Source organism: Scyliorhinus torazame, chromosome 11 (genome assembly GCF_047496885.1).
Source record: "Scyliorhinus torazame isolate Kashiwa2021f chromosome 11, sScyTor2.1, whole genome shotgun sequence".
In the NCBI taxonomy this organism is placed as follows: Eukaryota; Metazoa; Chordata; class Chondrichthyes; order Carcharhiniformes; family Scyliorhinidae; genus Scyliorhinus; species Scyliorhinus torazame.
The window spans coordinates 7,688,742-7,703,375 of record NC_092717.1 but is presented as its reverse complement, the minus strand read 5'-3'; the positions used below and the strand labels follow the sequence as shown (position 1 = coordinate 7,703,375).

Below are 14,634 nucleotides of genomic sequence, written 5' to 3'. Positions count from 1 at the left end.
CTTGGACAGAAGGCAATGGGATTCCTCCAGATACCTGAATATTGGGGAGGATTACCAAACCTGGCTTAACTCATTCCTGGCGCTTTCAACACATGGCTTCTGAACTGCAACCACCCCATCTGGTCAAACATCTTTTGTCATCGCTTCTCGGCCTTTTGGCTAAGATCAAGTGTAGTAGCCTTTTTGCTCAGACCTGGTATGTTTCTCTTGTGGGGACCATGAATTGGATTCAATTTGAATTGGTTCTTGGAGCAGGCGAGGAGCTGGATTTGGGGTTCGCCCCTGTCCCACACTCTGAGCCCTGGCTTGGTAACTCAGAAAACGTTTTTTTTTTTAAATCTTTTGTCATTATCTCCAATAGCCTCATAACTAGTAGCGAGAGATGTTTAAACAAAATTCAACATTTAAACAAAAAATCATTCACAGACTCCACGTGTTGCTGGCAAAGCCAACTTTTATTGTGCATCGATGATTAATCTTTTTTTTTTAAATTTTAGAGTACCCAATTATTTTTTTTTCCAATTAAGGGACAATTTAGCGTGGCCAATCCACCTACCCTGCACATCTTTGGGTTGTGGGAGTGAAACCCACGCAGACACAGGGTGAGAATGTGCAAACTCCACACGGGCAGTGACCCCGGGCCGGGATTCGAACCCGGGTCCTCAGCGCCATAGGCAGCAATGCTGGCCACTGTGCCACGTGCGCCCCTTCTGATTAATCTTGAGACGGTGGTGGTGAGCTGACTTTTTGAATCATTGCAGTCCATGTAGTGTAGGTACACCCACAGTGCTTTAGGGAGGGAGTTCCAGGATTGTGACCCAGCGACAGTGAGGTGACACTGATGTGGCCGCACTTCAGCAGGATCAGAGTCCCATTTTTGGGCACGTTTAACGGGGTGTTTCTCGGCGCCTGCAGTGCCGAGAAAACCCCCGCTATTCCATAGCATTTTGCCATTTTATCTGGCCTCGGCAGGTGCCTGGGTGTCAGTGAGAGTGCCAGGGTGCCACCCTGCCCAGAGCCCAACCACCCCGGGGTCTCAAATGGGCTGGAAGGCCGCCCCCCCCCCCCCCAGGTGGCATTACGCATGGTCCACACAATGAGAGCGCAGGTATGTGATCAGCCCCATAGTGTTCCCCCAAAGGGGAAAGCAGCCTATGGTCATCTGGGACTATGGTGATTTTACCTTACCTTAGTTTTTTCTCATATTGGCAGAGGTGGCAACAGAGAATGATTCTGGTTCGATGTCCTACAAACATGAATTGGGACATGGAAAAGTTCTAGTTTTAAGTCCCACCTGGGCAGTTTAATCCTTTGGGTAAAGCAGAACTGGGGCCTCCCTGGGACAACATTCACTGTCCATTACACTGTAGCTGATGATATTATGAAATTTGCACTAAATTCTCTCTCCATAGTTGCAGGTTTTTGAGAGCTTGAGCTGAATACCTGGCCCTCACTGGCACACGTCCTGGTACTTTGCAAGTTGTGGAGATGGTCCAAACATGTGGCAAATGTTTATGTATCTGTTACATTCACAAACGGACATTTGTTTCCCCCAGGTCCACGATCGGCTGGATAGACATTGCTGCGGTTTTAACCCAGACTTCTCAGAACCCTGTGTAGAAGATCTGCTGCACGAAAAATGTAGAAATCCTAAGGACCATCTCCTTGTGCATATCCTGGTATGTGAGAAACAATAAATTTTAGCATGGTCCCATACAAAAAGAAAATAAAATGTACCATTTATATTGTGCCTCTCAGGACGTCAGGAGTGTTTGCAGCCCATTGATTACTTTTTGAAATCACTATTGTATTGTAGGAAAGGTGGCAGTATATTTGCAGAGAGCAAGATCCCACAAACATAAATGTGATGTCCAGATAACCTGCTTTTAGTGATTTTGATTGATTAAGGTTTAAATATTGGCCAGGACACTGGTGAGAACTCCACTGCTTTTCTTCAAATTATCCATAGAAGTGTTTACACCCACCCAGGTGAGCAGCTGGAACCTCAGTTTAACCTGTCACTGCCATGGTGACAGGGGCAATGCCAGGCTCCCAGGTCAGCAGTGCCAGGGTGTCCAGGTGCCAGGTTGGCACTGCCAGGGATCGGGCCCCAGGGGGGCCTTACCAGGTGGGGGGGGAGCGGGGGTGTTACTGGACGCCTCCCTGAGTTTGTGGGACGAGGGGGGGGGGTCAAAAACAGGGAGGGGGGGTGGAAAGATCGGGTCAGTAAGACAAAATGACCCCCCCCCCCCCCCTCCCCCCGGTCTGCGAGGAGCCTTTCCTGCTGGGCTCGGCGGCAGGAGGTGACTCTAAGTGTGGTCTCGGCAGAGAGAAACTCCCTGAGGCCAGAAGAAACAAGCAAAGTGGCGTTGAGTAGGTGGGTGTTTCCCGGCACTGCAGCTCCTGAGAAACACCCCGCTAAAGGTACCCAAAACCGGGCATATATTTTCTAGCAGAGAATGATATAGCACTGAAGTGGGCCATTTAGCCCATCCTGCCCAACTACTATTTCCACTCCTCACCCACTCGGCACAGTTCCATTGAATCTGACAGCATTCTGGTGCTTCACCCAAGTGGTCCACCTTCATCCGTTGACACTGGACAGAAACTGCAAGTGAAGAAAATCACAGCCAATCTGGCTATCTTCAGCCAACTATCCAGACAGTACACAGTCATATATGGCTCCAGCTTTTACAGGACCATTGCATAACCCTTGCACCAAGGTTCCAAGTGATGACCATCGCAACATGGTCCCAGAACATTGAAGGTCAGCACTGAAATCCTTGGCTAGGAAATACCCTTAATCATACTTTGGTACTGTTTGTTAGTTTGAGCTGTGGGAGGAAAGTGGACACTGGGAGGGGCCTGAATTATGGAGGGCAGCAGGATTGCAGGGAATGAGTGCTCTTGTGCCTATAATGAGTACTTGTTCCTGTGTTGGCTGATGGTAGGAGGCGTCCCAGAAGTAGTTAAACAAAGTCCACCCCCATGGCTGGATTTAATGGAAGCGGTGGGGTCTCGCCCACTGGCTGGAGAGCTGGCAAGAGCTTAGCGTCGCGATACCCACTGCACCGTGTGCTCTCAGGCAGTTACCTGGACAGCAGCGAGCCTTGCATGGAGGCAGTGACTGCTGCTAGTATGGCACCCTCCCAGGGACCAGGATCACCATGGACCACAGTCACAGCTGAGTGACGGAGAATGGGAGTTGTGGGGTAGGGGTTATGAGGTAGAGGCTTGGCAGCAACGGCAGGGAGGTGGCTGTCAGTGGGACTCCTACATCCCAATACTAGATCTGTTAATCTGCCACTGAATGCCTTTGAATGAGGGACCCCAGAAGCCCACGAGCAGTTTACAGGGGATTGCTTGTCATACCCCTGTCTTGGCCACTGCCCTGCCCACCTCTGGGTGAATACCAGTAGTGGTGGGATGTTGCCCCTAAACAGGCATTAATTGCTCACCAGGTCCTAAATTGGTGGCAGAGTGGCAAAGCTCTCCACAGGTCTTCCCACTTAATTGAGGGAAGGAAATGGGAACCCCAACCATCACCCTCCCACTTGATTAAATATCCCTATGCCGCCAAGCTTGCCCCAGGGTAGGGCATTAAATTCCACCTTCATTTCCCTGCCTGCATATCATTTCTTTACTTTCACAGAATGTGAGCATCATTAGCTTGGCCACATTGCCGTTGAGAAGGTGGTAGAAGTGAAGGTTCTTCAAGTGCGGCAGCCCCTGTGGTGTAGGGACACACATAGTGGTGTTTGGGAGGGTGTTTCAGGATTTTGACCCAGTGACAGCGAAGGAACGCAATATATTTCCAAGTCAGGATTGTGTGTGGTTTGGATGGGAACTGCAGGTGGTGGTGTTCCCATGTGTCTGCTGCCCTTGTCCTTCTAGGTGGTACAGGCCTTGGTGAATGGCTGCAATGCCTCTTGTAGATGGTACACACTGCTGCCACTGTGCGTCAGTGCAAGGGGGAGTGAATGCTTAAGGTGGTGAATGGGGCGCCAATCAAGCGGGCTGCTTTGTCCTGAATGGTGTCGGGCTTTCTGAATGTTCTTGGCGCTGCACTCATCCAGGCAAGCAGAGAGCAGTCCATCAGACTCCTGACTTGTACCTTGTTGATGTTGGACAAGCTTTGCGGAAACAAGAGGTGAGTTACTCACTGCAAAATCCCCAGCCTCTGACCTGCTCTTGCAGCTACAGTATTTATCTAGTTCAATTTCTGGTCAATGGTAACCCCTAAAATGTTAACAGTGGGGGGTTCAGTAATGATAATGTCATTGAATGTCATGGGGAGATGGTTAGATTCTCTCTTGTTGGAGATAGTGATTTCCTGGACTTGGCACTTATTAGCCCAAGCCTGGCTGTTATCAAGGCCTTACTGTACATGGACATGGACTGCTTCAGTTCTGAGGAGTTGCAAAGGTGCTAACATTGTGCAATCATCAGCGAACGTCTCACTTCTGACTTTACTGTTGGAGGGGGGTGGGGTCATTGATGAAGCAGCTTAAGATGCTTTGGCCGAGAGCACTACCTGAGGGATTACTACAGAAATCTCCTGGGACAGAGATGACTGACCCCCAAAAGTTACAATCATCTTTCTTTGTGTAGTATGATTCCAGCCAGTGGAGAGCTTGTCCCCTGATTCCCAAAGATTTCCCAGTTTTGCTCAGGTTCCTTGATTCCATTCTGGGTCAAAATGTTGCCTTGATGTTGTTGCTCTTATTAGCCTTAGTTTTATTAGCTCTAATTCTGTCACCTTTGCTCACGAGTCGCGAGGTATCTTTCTGATACCGCCACGTGGTTCAAGCTCTAGTTATGATTAATAAGACAGCACACCGCTTAGTAAGATTAAAATCAACGGTCATTTATTATGTACAGCAATAAATACTTACTTTCAAGATCACTACCTACCACTACTGGCCAATACTTAACTTTTGGGAATGGCCCACCAGGTCAGGGAAACGAATGGCTTATCGAATTGGGTCTGGCCTGCGGGATTCAAAAGGCTGATACAGGTCGATGGCTAGGAGTCTCTATCGGGTAGCGATCGCTGGAGTCAAACTTACGGTTGCTGGTCGATGGTTCTTGCGAAGGTTGCGAGCAGGAGAAGAAGGGAGAGAAGGGTCGATCTGAACTTGGCCCCTATTTTTATAGTTCCCGGGGGCTTCCCGCCTCTCGGGGCGGACCTTGACCCTGGTTCCAAGTGATTGGACTTGTTCCCAATCACTGGGTTCGATATGCTCCAATAATGGGGCGATTCCTTGATCGGGGGGTGGTCGTTCACCTTTCTTTGTTTCGGCCACTGCTGGCGCCGAGAGGTCTGGCCCAGCATTCAATTGCTAATATGTTGCAATTGTTCCCGGGGATAGCCGATTAAACTGCAGATGCCTGGGTTGATGTGCTGCTAATGGTCGCAGGTATGGATCTGGGCTGACTTCCCCAGAGCCGAATACGCTGTTCTGTCTGTAGCTGTCCGTTTGTGTCCTGTTGGCTGCTTTTCCCATCAGCCTTTTCGGTTAGCCATTTTACATCGGGTTTTGGCCAAATTAATCGGGAATCAGCCATTTTAGGTGGCTACAATGTCAACAGCAGTCCTCAATGCCACATGCATTCTCTTCTACAATGTTTTCCTGTGGGGTTTTGGTCGCACGGACCTGCTGTTCAACTTGTTGCGAGCTCAGTCCCCATGCAGCAGCAAAACTGTCTAGCGTATGGAGGACTGGAGAGATTGGCACCCCACCTCAGCTCTCCAAACAACTGAATAATTCCTTAATCATACCTGTGGTGTGTTGCTCAGAAACCTGGACCCATAGTAAATGTACTGGCAGATTGGAGAGGTAGGGTTCTCTAACTAGCCAAGACTTCAAAAACTGGATGAATTGCCAACCATTTGCAATTTTGCACAGACATTAGTAATTTTGGGGTGCTGTTTGTGCATCAGCTGTCCCCCAAAGTCTGCTTTTCTCATGACCTGCAACATCCTGCACTAATTTCCCTTACAGCCACCCACCCCTCATGCCCCCCCCCCCCCCCCCGAACATTACCGGTGCCTGTGCACCCACTTTCGTGCATGTGTGGAATTCAGAGCATTTCTGCGCCAAGGCTGTGGTTCCCACGTTGGTTTACCACGGACGTTCCACATAAACATCACAAAACCAGACAAGGCTATCTTTGTTGGACTTACTAGAGTAACATAAGCAGTAAAAAATAACTTGCTTCCTCAAGCTATGGATGCTCAGTTATTGACATTATTCAAAGCTGAGATAAATAGAGCTTTGGATGATAAAAGGGGATCGAGGGATTTGGGGAGCGTGCGAGAAAGTGGAATAGATGTAGAAGCTCAGTGTTTATACACGCGGTAATTTCACAGAATAATTAAACTGCGTTTTAATAATAATCCTATCAGGTAAAAGTACTTAAATATTTTATTCAATGACACTTGTTTAACATAGCACAACATTTCATTAATTGTACTGGGTACAGAACGGCTGACTTTTCAATCCTTTGGACACAAATCATTTTCAATGTCTTGTTACGCGAGGATCGCAGAGGTGTGTCCTTTTTATGAGGAAAACTCCATGTTGCAGTTGGATTGATTGTCAGTCTTCTACATTGGCAAACTTAACACCCTTGACCAACAGAATTATTCTCCACAAGGAAATCATAGAATAACGACGTGTTCTTCCGTAGCACTAACTATCCTGTAAATATGGATCTAGAATATTTTGATGTTCTTTCTATAACTCAGAGGGTTGGAAAGAAATCTTCGAGAGCACTTTTTCCTTTCAGGCCCTGAGCTGTTTTGCCTCCCCCAGATATTTGCGGGCCTATATTTTCTGGAGATTAGAAGAATGAGTGGCAATCTCATTGAAATAAATAAAAAATTATGGGCCAGGATAAAAAGACGACCATTCAGAACTGAAATTAGGAGAAATGTCTTCCTTTCCTGCATGTCAATATTGTAATATTGGTAAGTGGCATTGACTAATTGCTGTGCACCCATATAGCTGGTGTGTACATCCTAGCTGTGACTAGAACAGCAATACCTGGAGCACAACTCACCAGAGAAGAGAGACCCAACTATTCACAACTTAAGGCAGTAAGAAACAGACCTGAATTCTGTATTTCGTACATGGCCGGGTCGCAAAGCAAATTGAAAGAAATCCCACGGAGAAAACAACTTAATGCAATAAATGAGAAAAAAATGAAGGTTACAGGGGATAAAGGGTTGTTTTTCCCAGTAGTGTAGTTGATTCATATGTTCGCACTTTTGTGCCAAAGAGTGTCTGGACACAGGGTTATGCCAGTGATTTCTCACACAGCAATCGGGACCTCAGTAACGTTACGGGACACGCTGAGGACAGACGGAGGCAAAAACAGAGGATTGAACAGATGCTGTTCTCAATCACTAGCTGATATTTCAGAGGAGCATTGCTCAGAAACTGACGGCAGGTTCCTTGCCAACTCTCTTGGTCATGTACTGACAAACCAAAAGGAAGTGGAGAATTCGTTTTTTTTAAAGCCCAGAGAGACAGCAAGGCTCTCCAGTTGGGAATACTGACTGGGGAACCCTCCAGTCTGGCACCATTTCCAGCTGTGCATTAGTGATGATTTATTTGAGGGCCAGTCCCAAGTGGATGTTGCTCTGTCTCTTTCTCCCAGCTGCTGTATTCTGGGACGAGCTTTGACAACTTGAAGGATCAGTAAGCGGAAAGCCCAGGAGAAGAAAAGAGGAACTCAACTATAAGACACAGAAATTTCCCACTCCTTGGTAAGGAGGTCCCAGGCCAATATCATAACTAATTTCCGACCTGTCAAGCCATCTGCTACAGTTCCAGCTCCACAACCAGGTAACCCTGAGCTGTAGTTGCAGAATTTGTCAATTTGTGCAATAACATGTACTACGTTTGTTCACAAAATTCTGCTTCTACAGCACTGAGCTAAATGCCTAGCTGCAAGAGCAGAGTCTGAGACCACAAGTGGGAAGGAACTAGCCATTGCATCAGGCAGGCTTTTCTAATGATCTGAACAAATAGGTTGTCATTCTAGATACTTGATGCGCGATCAATTACACTGAAGACGAAGTGATTTCATAACTGAGGCTTTAATCGACTAGAACTTGTTCCCCAGCAGCTTCGGTACAGAAAGTGAAGGCTGCTGGGACGGCACAGGTTCTTATTCTCCGCCTGTCAGGGCGGAGCTATGTATCAACAGCCAATGGTAAACTCCTAGGTTTAACCAATGGTCATCAGCCTCTTAGGTACCGCAATACTGATAATACCACAATCGCCCCCTGTTAAAAAAGAGTCCGGCGGGGGTGGTGGCCAGTGGTAACAGTCGCCTTTAACATGGTATGATCAGATATGGAGGTACCATGATACCTCCTTACAGGGCTGTCGAGAATATTTACAAAGTGTTCGTTCACGGTTAAAGTCACAGCGAAGCAATCAGTCGATCGGGTGTTGGGTCGTCCTTCTGGATCGTCTGGGCTTCGGTGGTGATTCTGGTGGGGGTCCAGGTGATTGCGACTCCGGGAGCGTGGTTTCGGCCTCCCTGCAGCTTCATCACCCCTAGGCGGCGCTGTTGGGACAAACGGTTGATACGAGGGGGCGTGTAGGGGGCGTCGGTGGGTGGGCGGGCCTAGGCAGGAGCGGCGGGAGTACTGATCCTCCAGTGAGGTGCTGTGGGGGGGAGGGTAGGGGTAATGGTTCGAGTGCGCGTGGGGTTCCGGCGGGCGCCAGGTCCCGTAGGGAGACCGTATCTTGCCGGCCGTCAGGGAACGCCAAGCAGGCGTATCTGGGGGTTAGCGTGCAGCAGGTGGACCCTCTCGACCAACGGGCCCGACTTGTGCGCTCGCACGTGCTTCCAAAGAAGGATGGGTCCAGGTGTCGCTAGCCAGGTTGGGAGAGAGGTCCCGGAGGAGGACGTCCTGGGGAATACAAGGAGACGTTCATGAGGTGTCTGATTGAATCATAGAATCATAGAATTTACAGTGCAGAAGGAGGCCATTCGGCCCATCGAGTCTGCACCGGCTCTTGGAAAGAGCACCCTACCCAAGGTCCACACCTCCACCCTATCCCCATAATCCAGTAACCCCACCTTACACTAAGGGCAATTTTGGACACTATGGGCAATTTAGCATAGCCGATCCACCTAACCCGCACATCTTTGGACTGTGGGAGGAAACCGGAGCACCCGGAGGAAACCCACGCACACACGGGGAGGATGTGCAGACTCCGCACAGACAGTGACCCAAGCCGGAATCGAACCTGGGACCCTGGAGCTGTGAAGCATTTGTGCTATCGACAAGGCTACCGTGCTGCCCATAATTGGTAATTGTACAGAGCAGTGACCGGATGGCGTGGAGGGCCACCGGGAGGACTTCTTGCCAGCGGAAGACTGGGAGGTTCCTGGACCGTTGGGCCAGTAGAACAGTCTTCCAGACCGTTCCGTTCTCCCTCTCCACCTGTCCGTTTCCCCGGCGGTTGTATCTGGTCATCCTGCTTGAGGCAATGCCCCTGCTGAGCAGGAATTGACGCAGTTCGTCGCTCGTAAAGGAGGACCCCCTATCACTGTGTATGTACGTGGGGAACCCGAACAGTGTAAAGATACCCTGGAGGGCCTTGATGACGGTGGTTGCGGTCATGTCGTGACAGGGGATGGCGAATGGGAACCGGGAGTACTCGTCAATCACGTTCAGGAAATACGTGTTGCGGTCGGTGGAGGGGAGGGGGCCTTTGAAATCCATGCTGAGGCGTTCAAAGGGACGGGAAGCCTTTATCAGGTGCGCCCTCTCTGGCCGGTAGAAGTGCGGTTTGCACTCCGCGCAGATTTGGCAGTCCCTGGTGGCTGTCCTGACCTCCTCGATGGAGTAGGGCAGGTTGCGGGTCTTGATGAAGTGGAAGAAACGAGTGACCCCCGGGTGGCAGAGGTCCTCGTGGAGGGCTCGGAGGCGGTCCACTTGTGCAGTGGACAGGGCATCAGGAGGCTCGTTTAGCTTCCCCGGACGGTACAAGATCTCGTAGTTGAAGGTGGAGAGTTCTATCCTCCACCACAAGATCTTGTCGTTTTTAATCTTGCCCCGCTGTGCATTATCGAACATGAAGGCAACCGACCGTTGGTCCGTGAGGAGAGTGTACGGAGGGTACGGGAGAAGAAAGCCACGGGCCTGCCCGCTTGGTTGAGGGTGGCCGCCAGAGCTACGTCGGACGCATCGCTCTCGACCTGGAAGGGGAGGGACTCGTCGATGGCGCGCATCGTGGCCTTTGCAATATCTGCTTTGATGCGGCTGAAGGCCTGGCGGGCCTCCGTCGACAGGGGGAAGGTTGTGGACTAGATTAGGGGTCGGGCTTTGTCTGCGTAGTTGGGGACCCACTGTGCATAATAGCTGAAAAACCCGAGGCAGCGCTTCAGGGCCTTGGGGCAGTGAGGGAGGGGGAACTCCATGAGGGGGAGCATGCGTTCAGGGTCGGGGCCTATGACTCCATTTCATATTACGTAGCCTAGGATGGCTAGACGGTCGGTGCTAAATACGCATTTATCCTTATTGTACGTTAAGTTAAGGATTTTTGCGGTCTGGAGAAATTTGCGGAGGTTGGTGTCGTGGTCCTGCTGGTCATGGCCGCAGATGGTGACGTTATCCAGATACGGGATCGTTGCGCGTAAGCCATACCGGTCAACCATTCGGTCCATCTCTCGCTGGAAGACTAAAACCCCATTAGTGACACCAAACGGAACTGGTAAAAATTGATAGAGCCGCCCATCTGCTTCGAAGGCAGTGTACCTGCGGTCACCATTACGGAGGGGCAGCTGGTGGTAGGCGGACTTGAGATCCACTGTGGAGAAGACCTTGTATTGCGCGATCCTGTTTACCAGGTCGGCTATACGGGGGAGAGGGTACGCGTCCAGCTGCGTAAACCTGTTGATGGTCTGACTGTAGTCAATGACCATCCTATGTTTCTCCCCGGTCTTTACCACCACTACTTGAGATGACCCCTTCCCTCAGCAGCCTTTAGACCTCTGACCTGATGAAGGTCCGGTCCTGGGCACTGTACCGCCTGCTCCTGGTGGCGACGGGTTTGCAATCCGGGGTGAGGTTCGCAAACAGGGAAGGCGGGTCGACCTTAAGGGTCGCGAGGCCGCAGACAGTAAGGGGGGGTATAGGGCCGCCGAATTTTAAGGTCAGGCTTTGCAAGTTACATTGGAAGTCCAACCCCAGGAGGGTAGCCGCGCAGAGGTGATGCAGGACGTAAAGGTGGAAATTGTTGAATCTCCTGCCTTGGACAGTGAGGTTCGCTAGGCAGAACCCCTTTATCTCCACCGAGTGTGACCCGGAGGCCAGGGCGATCCTTTGTTTACAGGGTGGGTAACAAGTGAACAGCGCCTTACCGTGTCGGGGTGAACAAAGCTTTCCGTGCTCCCAGAGTCAATCAGGCAAGACGTCTCATGGCCGTCGTTGTTGCTGTTGCGAGTGTCCGAGGTCGACTTTGGTCCAGTGTCACCGAGGCCAGATGAAGCAGTTGCGAGTTCTGATCAGGCAGCGTGTAGTCGGCCGTGCTGGGGGCCTGGGGTCCCATCCAAGATAGCGTCTCCCATGGGTCGCACATGGTGGCTGGGGATGGACAAGATGGCGGCAGGGATGGACGAAATGGCGGCGCCCACCCGTCCAGCGTGGTTTCCGGGGGGCAAGATGGCCGCACCTGTGGGTCGTAAGTGGCCCTAGGATAGGGGGGTGGCGGTGAACGCTGGCCGGTCGGGGCCTGAAGGGGGCGTTGCCGCGGCGGTCCGGAGTCGCTGGAGACTGCGGGCCTGGCAGACCCCCACAAAGTGGCCCTTCTTGCCGCACCCTTTGCAGGTAGCGGTGCGGGCCGGGCAGCGGGGGCGGGGATGATTTGCCTGCCCACAGAAGAAACAGCGGGGCCCGGCAGCGTTAGTGGGCCGTCTCGCCGCGCAGGCCTGCGGGGTCAGGGGGAAGGTCTGTGGGGCTGCCGCTGCGGGGTGCCACGCAGCCCAGGGGGCCGCCGCGCGGTCGGGCGCATAGGACTGCGCATTTTAGGAGGCTACATCCATGGACCCTGCCAGGGCCCGTGCCTCTCTAAGTCCCAGGGTGTCCTTTTCTAGGAGTCTTTGGCGGATCTCTGAGGAGCTCATACCTGCTACGAAGGCATCCCTGATTAAAAGTTCCGTGTGCTCGCTCCCCGAAACCTGCGGGCAGCCACAGTTTCGGCCCAGCACCAGTAGCGCCCGGTAGAAATCCTCCAACGATTCCCCGGGGCTTTGCCGTCTAGTTGCAAGCAGGTGACGTGCGTAGACCTGATTTACAGGGCGGATATAATGTCCTTTTAACAGTTCGATCGCGGCATCATAGTCCTCCGCCTCCTCGATAAGGGTGTAGATCCCAGGGCTGACCCTTGAGCGCAGGAGATGCATTTTCTGTTCTCCTGAGGGGTTGCCTCCGGCCGTCTCGAGGTAGCCTTTAAAACACGCCAGCCAGTGTTTAAATATTGCAGCCGAGTTCTCCGCGTGGGGGCTGAGTTGTAGGCACTCCGGTTTGATTCGGAGATCCATCCTTCCAGCTTAAGTCTAGTCGATTAAATTGATGCACGATCAATTACACTCAAGACGAAGTGATTTCATAACTGAAGGCTTTAATCGACTAGAACTTGTTCCCCAGCAGCTTCGGTACAGAAAGTGAAGGCTGCTGGGACGGCACCGGTTCTTATACTTCGCCTGTCAGGGCGGAGCTACGTATCAACAGCCAATGGTAAACTCCTAGGTTTAACCAATGGTCATCAGCCTTTTAGGTACCGCAATACCTGATAATACCACAATATTCAATTGCACTAAGCGCACAAACTGGCCTCTCTGTTTATGTTTATTCTTTAATGAGATGTGGGCATCGTTGGCAACGACAGCATTTTGTGCCCATTACTAATTGTCCTTGAACTGAGTGGGTTGCTGGACTGTTTCAGAGGACAGGGTTAAGAGTGAACCCAATTGCAGTGGGTCTGGAGTCACATGTAGGCCAGACCGGGTAAGGATGGCAGATATTCGTCCCTAAAGGGCATTCGTGAACTAGATCATTCACAGAGTTTCATGATCATCATTATTGAGCCTAGCTTCCAAATCCAGATTTATTAATTGAATTTTAAATTCCATCAATCCCAGATCTCTACAGCGTTAGCCTGGGCCTCTGGATCACTAGTCCAATGGCATTGCCAGTGTGCCACCATTTCCCCTGCGTTTCTCTGTGTGTCAGTAAGCTCAACTTGCCAAGTAATCCTCCATTGCCAAGTGTCACTTCTGCTCCATTCCACATACCGAGTACAAAGAAGTTCAAATAAAAAGATATCCAGAAACCCAATGCAATGAAAAGGAAGTAAGCTTACTCAGTATTGGCTTTGATCATAGATCTTTCATCATGGAGTCTTTTCCAGTTCTTCATTATTTTGGGGCCTTTTTAAAGCTGTTTTTTGAGATTTGTATATTGGTGCGTATGGAATCATCCTGCTCTCTCTCGAACTTCCCCCCCATTCACTCAATTGGGCCAGGTAAATTGGCACAGAGTGAAGGGGTCATGGCTGCTTCCAGGATAACGGGTATTAATAGGCAGGGTCACACGTGAATAGCCTGAAACTACTTGTGTGTACATTGGGGACTCCTCTTCACATGCTATCCCTTGGTGGGACCATCTCGAGACAAGGGGTCAGTTCTCGCAGGTATGCCAGTGGCATCCTCTCCACCACTCGCCTGGACCTCTCAACTGCCTCAACTTTGTCAGACTTGGCCAACATCAAGCCTTGGATGTGTCGCTGATTCATTGCTCAGAGTTTGAAAGATTTCAACCATCGTCTTCTGTCCTTGCCACAAACCTCCCTTGTCTGCCACCAATCCCTTTGGCTTTGTCATTGTCTGTCTCGGGCAGCACGGTGGCGCAGTGGGTCAGCACTGCTGCCTCATGGAGCCGAGGACCTGGGTTCGATCCTGGCTCCAGGTCACTGTCCGTGTGGAGTTTGCACATTCTCCCTCTGTTTGCGTGGGTTTCGCCCCCACAACCCAAAGATGTGCAGGCTAGGTAGATTGGCCACGCAAAATTGCCCATTAATTGGAAACATAATTTTCTTTTTAAATCATTGTCTGTCTCTGGCTCAACCAGATCTTTTCCAATCCTGACATTCTGGTCAAACCTGAGCTCAGTTTCAGATTAAATGTCCCCTCCACTATAAAGTTCACCTTGCTCCACCTCTACAATATTGCCCACCTCCACCTCATGCACGCCTTCAACCTCTCCAGAATTTGCTGTTCCAATACCTTCCTTACCCATCTCATTCACCACACATAATCTCACAATTTGTGAAAATCTCTCCTGCACGAATCTTGACCACGCCATGTCCCTGCTCACCTTTCACTCCAGTTTTTGCTAACCTACTTTTTCTTCTCTCTACCCCCAACATTTCCAATTTTAAATCCTTATCCATTCCTGCATGGCTTTATCCCACCCTGCCTCTGCAATCTTCTCCAGTCCAACATCTACATCGACATTTAGTTCCTCTGACGTTCCCCTTTGTTACATCATTGGTGGCAGAATCTTCAGCCAATAGATTTTCTTTACGCCTGTACTCCTTTCTATCA

General features: G+C 50.6%; 1 protein-coding gene and 1 non-coding gene across 2 annotated transcripts in view; both read left to right on the top strand.

Moving 5' to 3' along the window:
• The window catches only part of gask1a (golgi associated kinase 1A), a 54,787-nt gene that overhangs the window by 21,755 nt on the left and 18,398 nt on the right, over nt 1-14,634 (top strand). The window contains exon 2 of the mRNA XM_072468615.1: nt 1,557-1,679. Within this exon, the coding sequence (XP_072324716.1) occupies nt 1,557-1,679 (123 nt within the window). The remainder of the gene's footprint in view (nt 1-1,556; nt 1,680-14,634) is intronic.
• LOC140386100 (U2 spliceosomal RNA) lies at nt 140-326 on the top strand. The gene has a single exon (XR_011933571.1). It is a non-coding gene; the product is annotated as a U2 spliceosomal RNA (small nuclear RNA).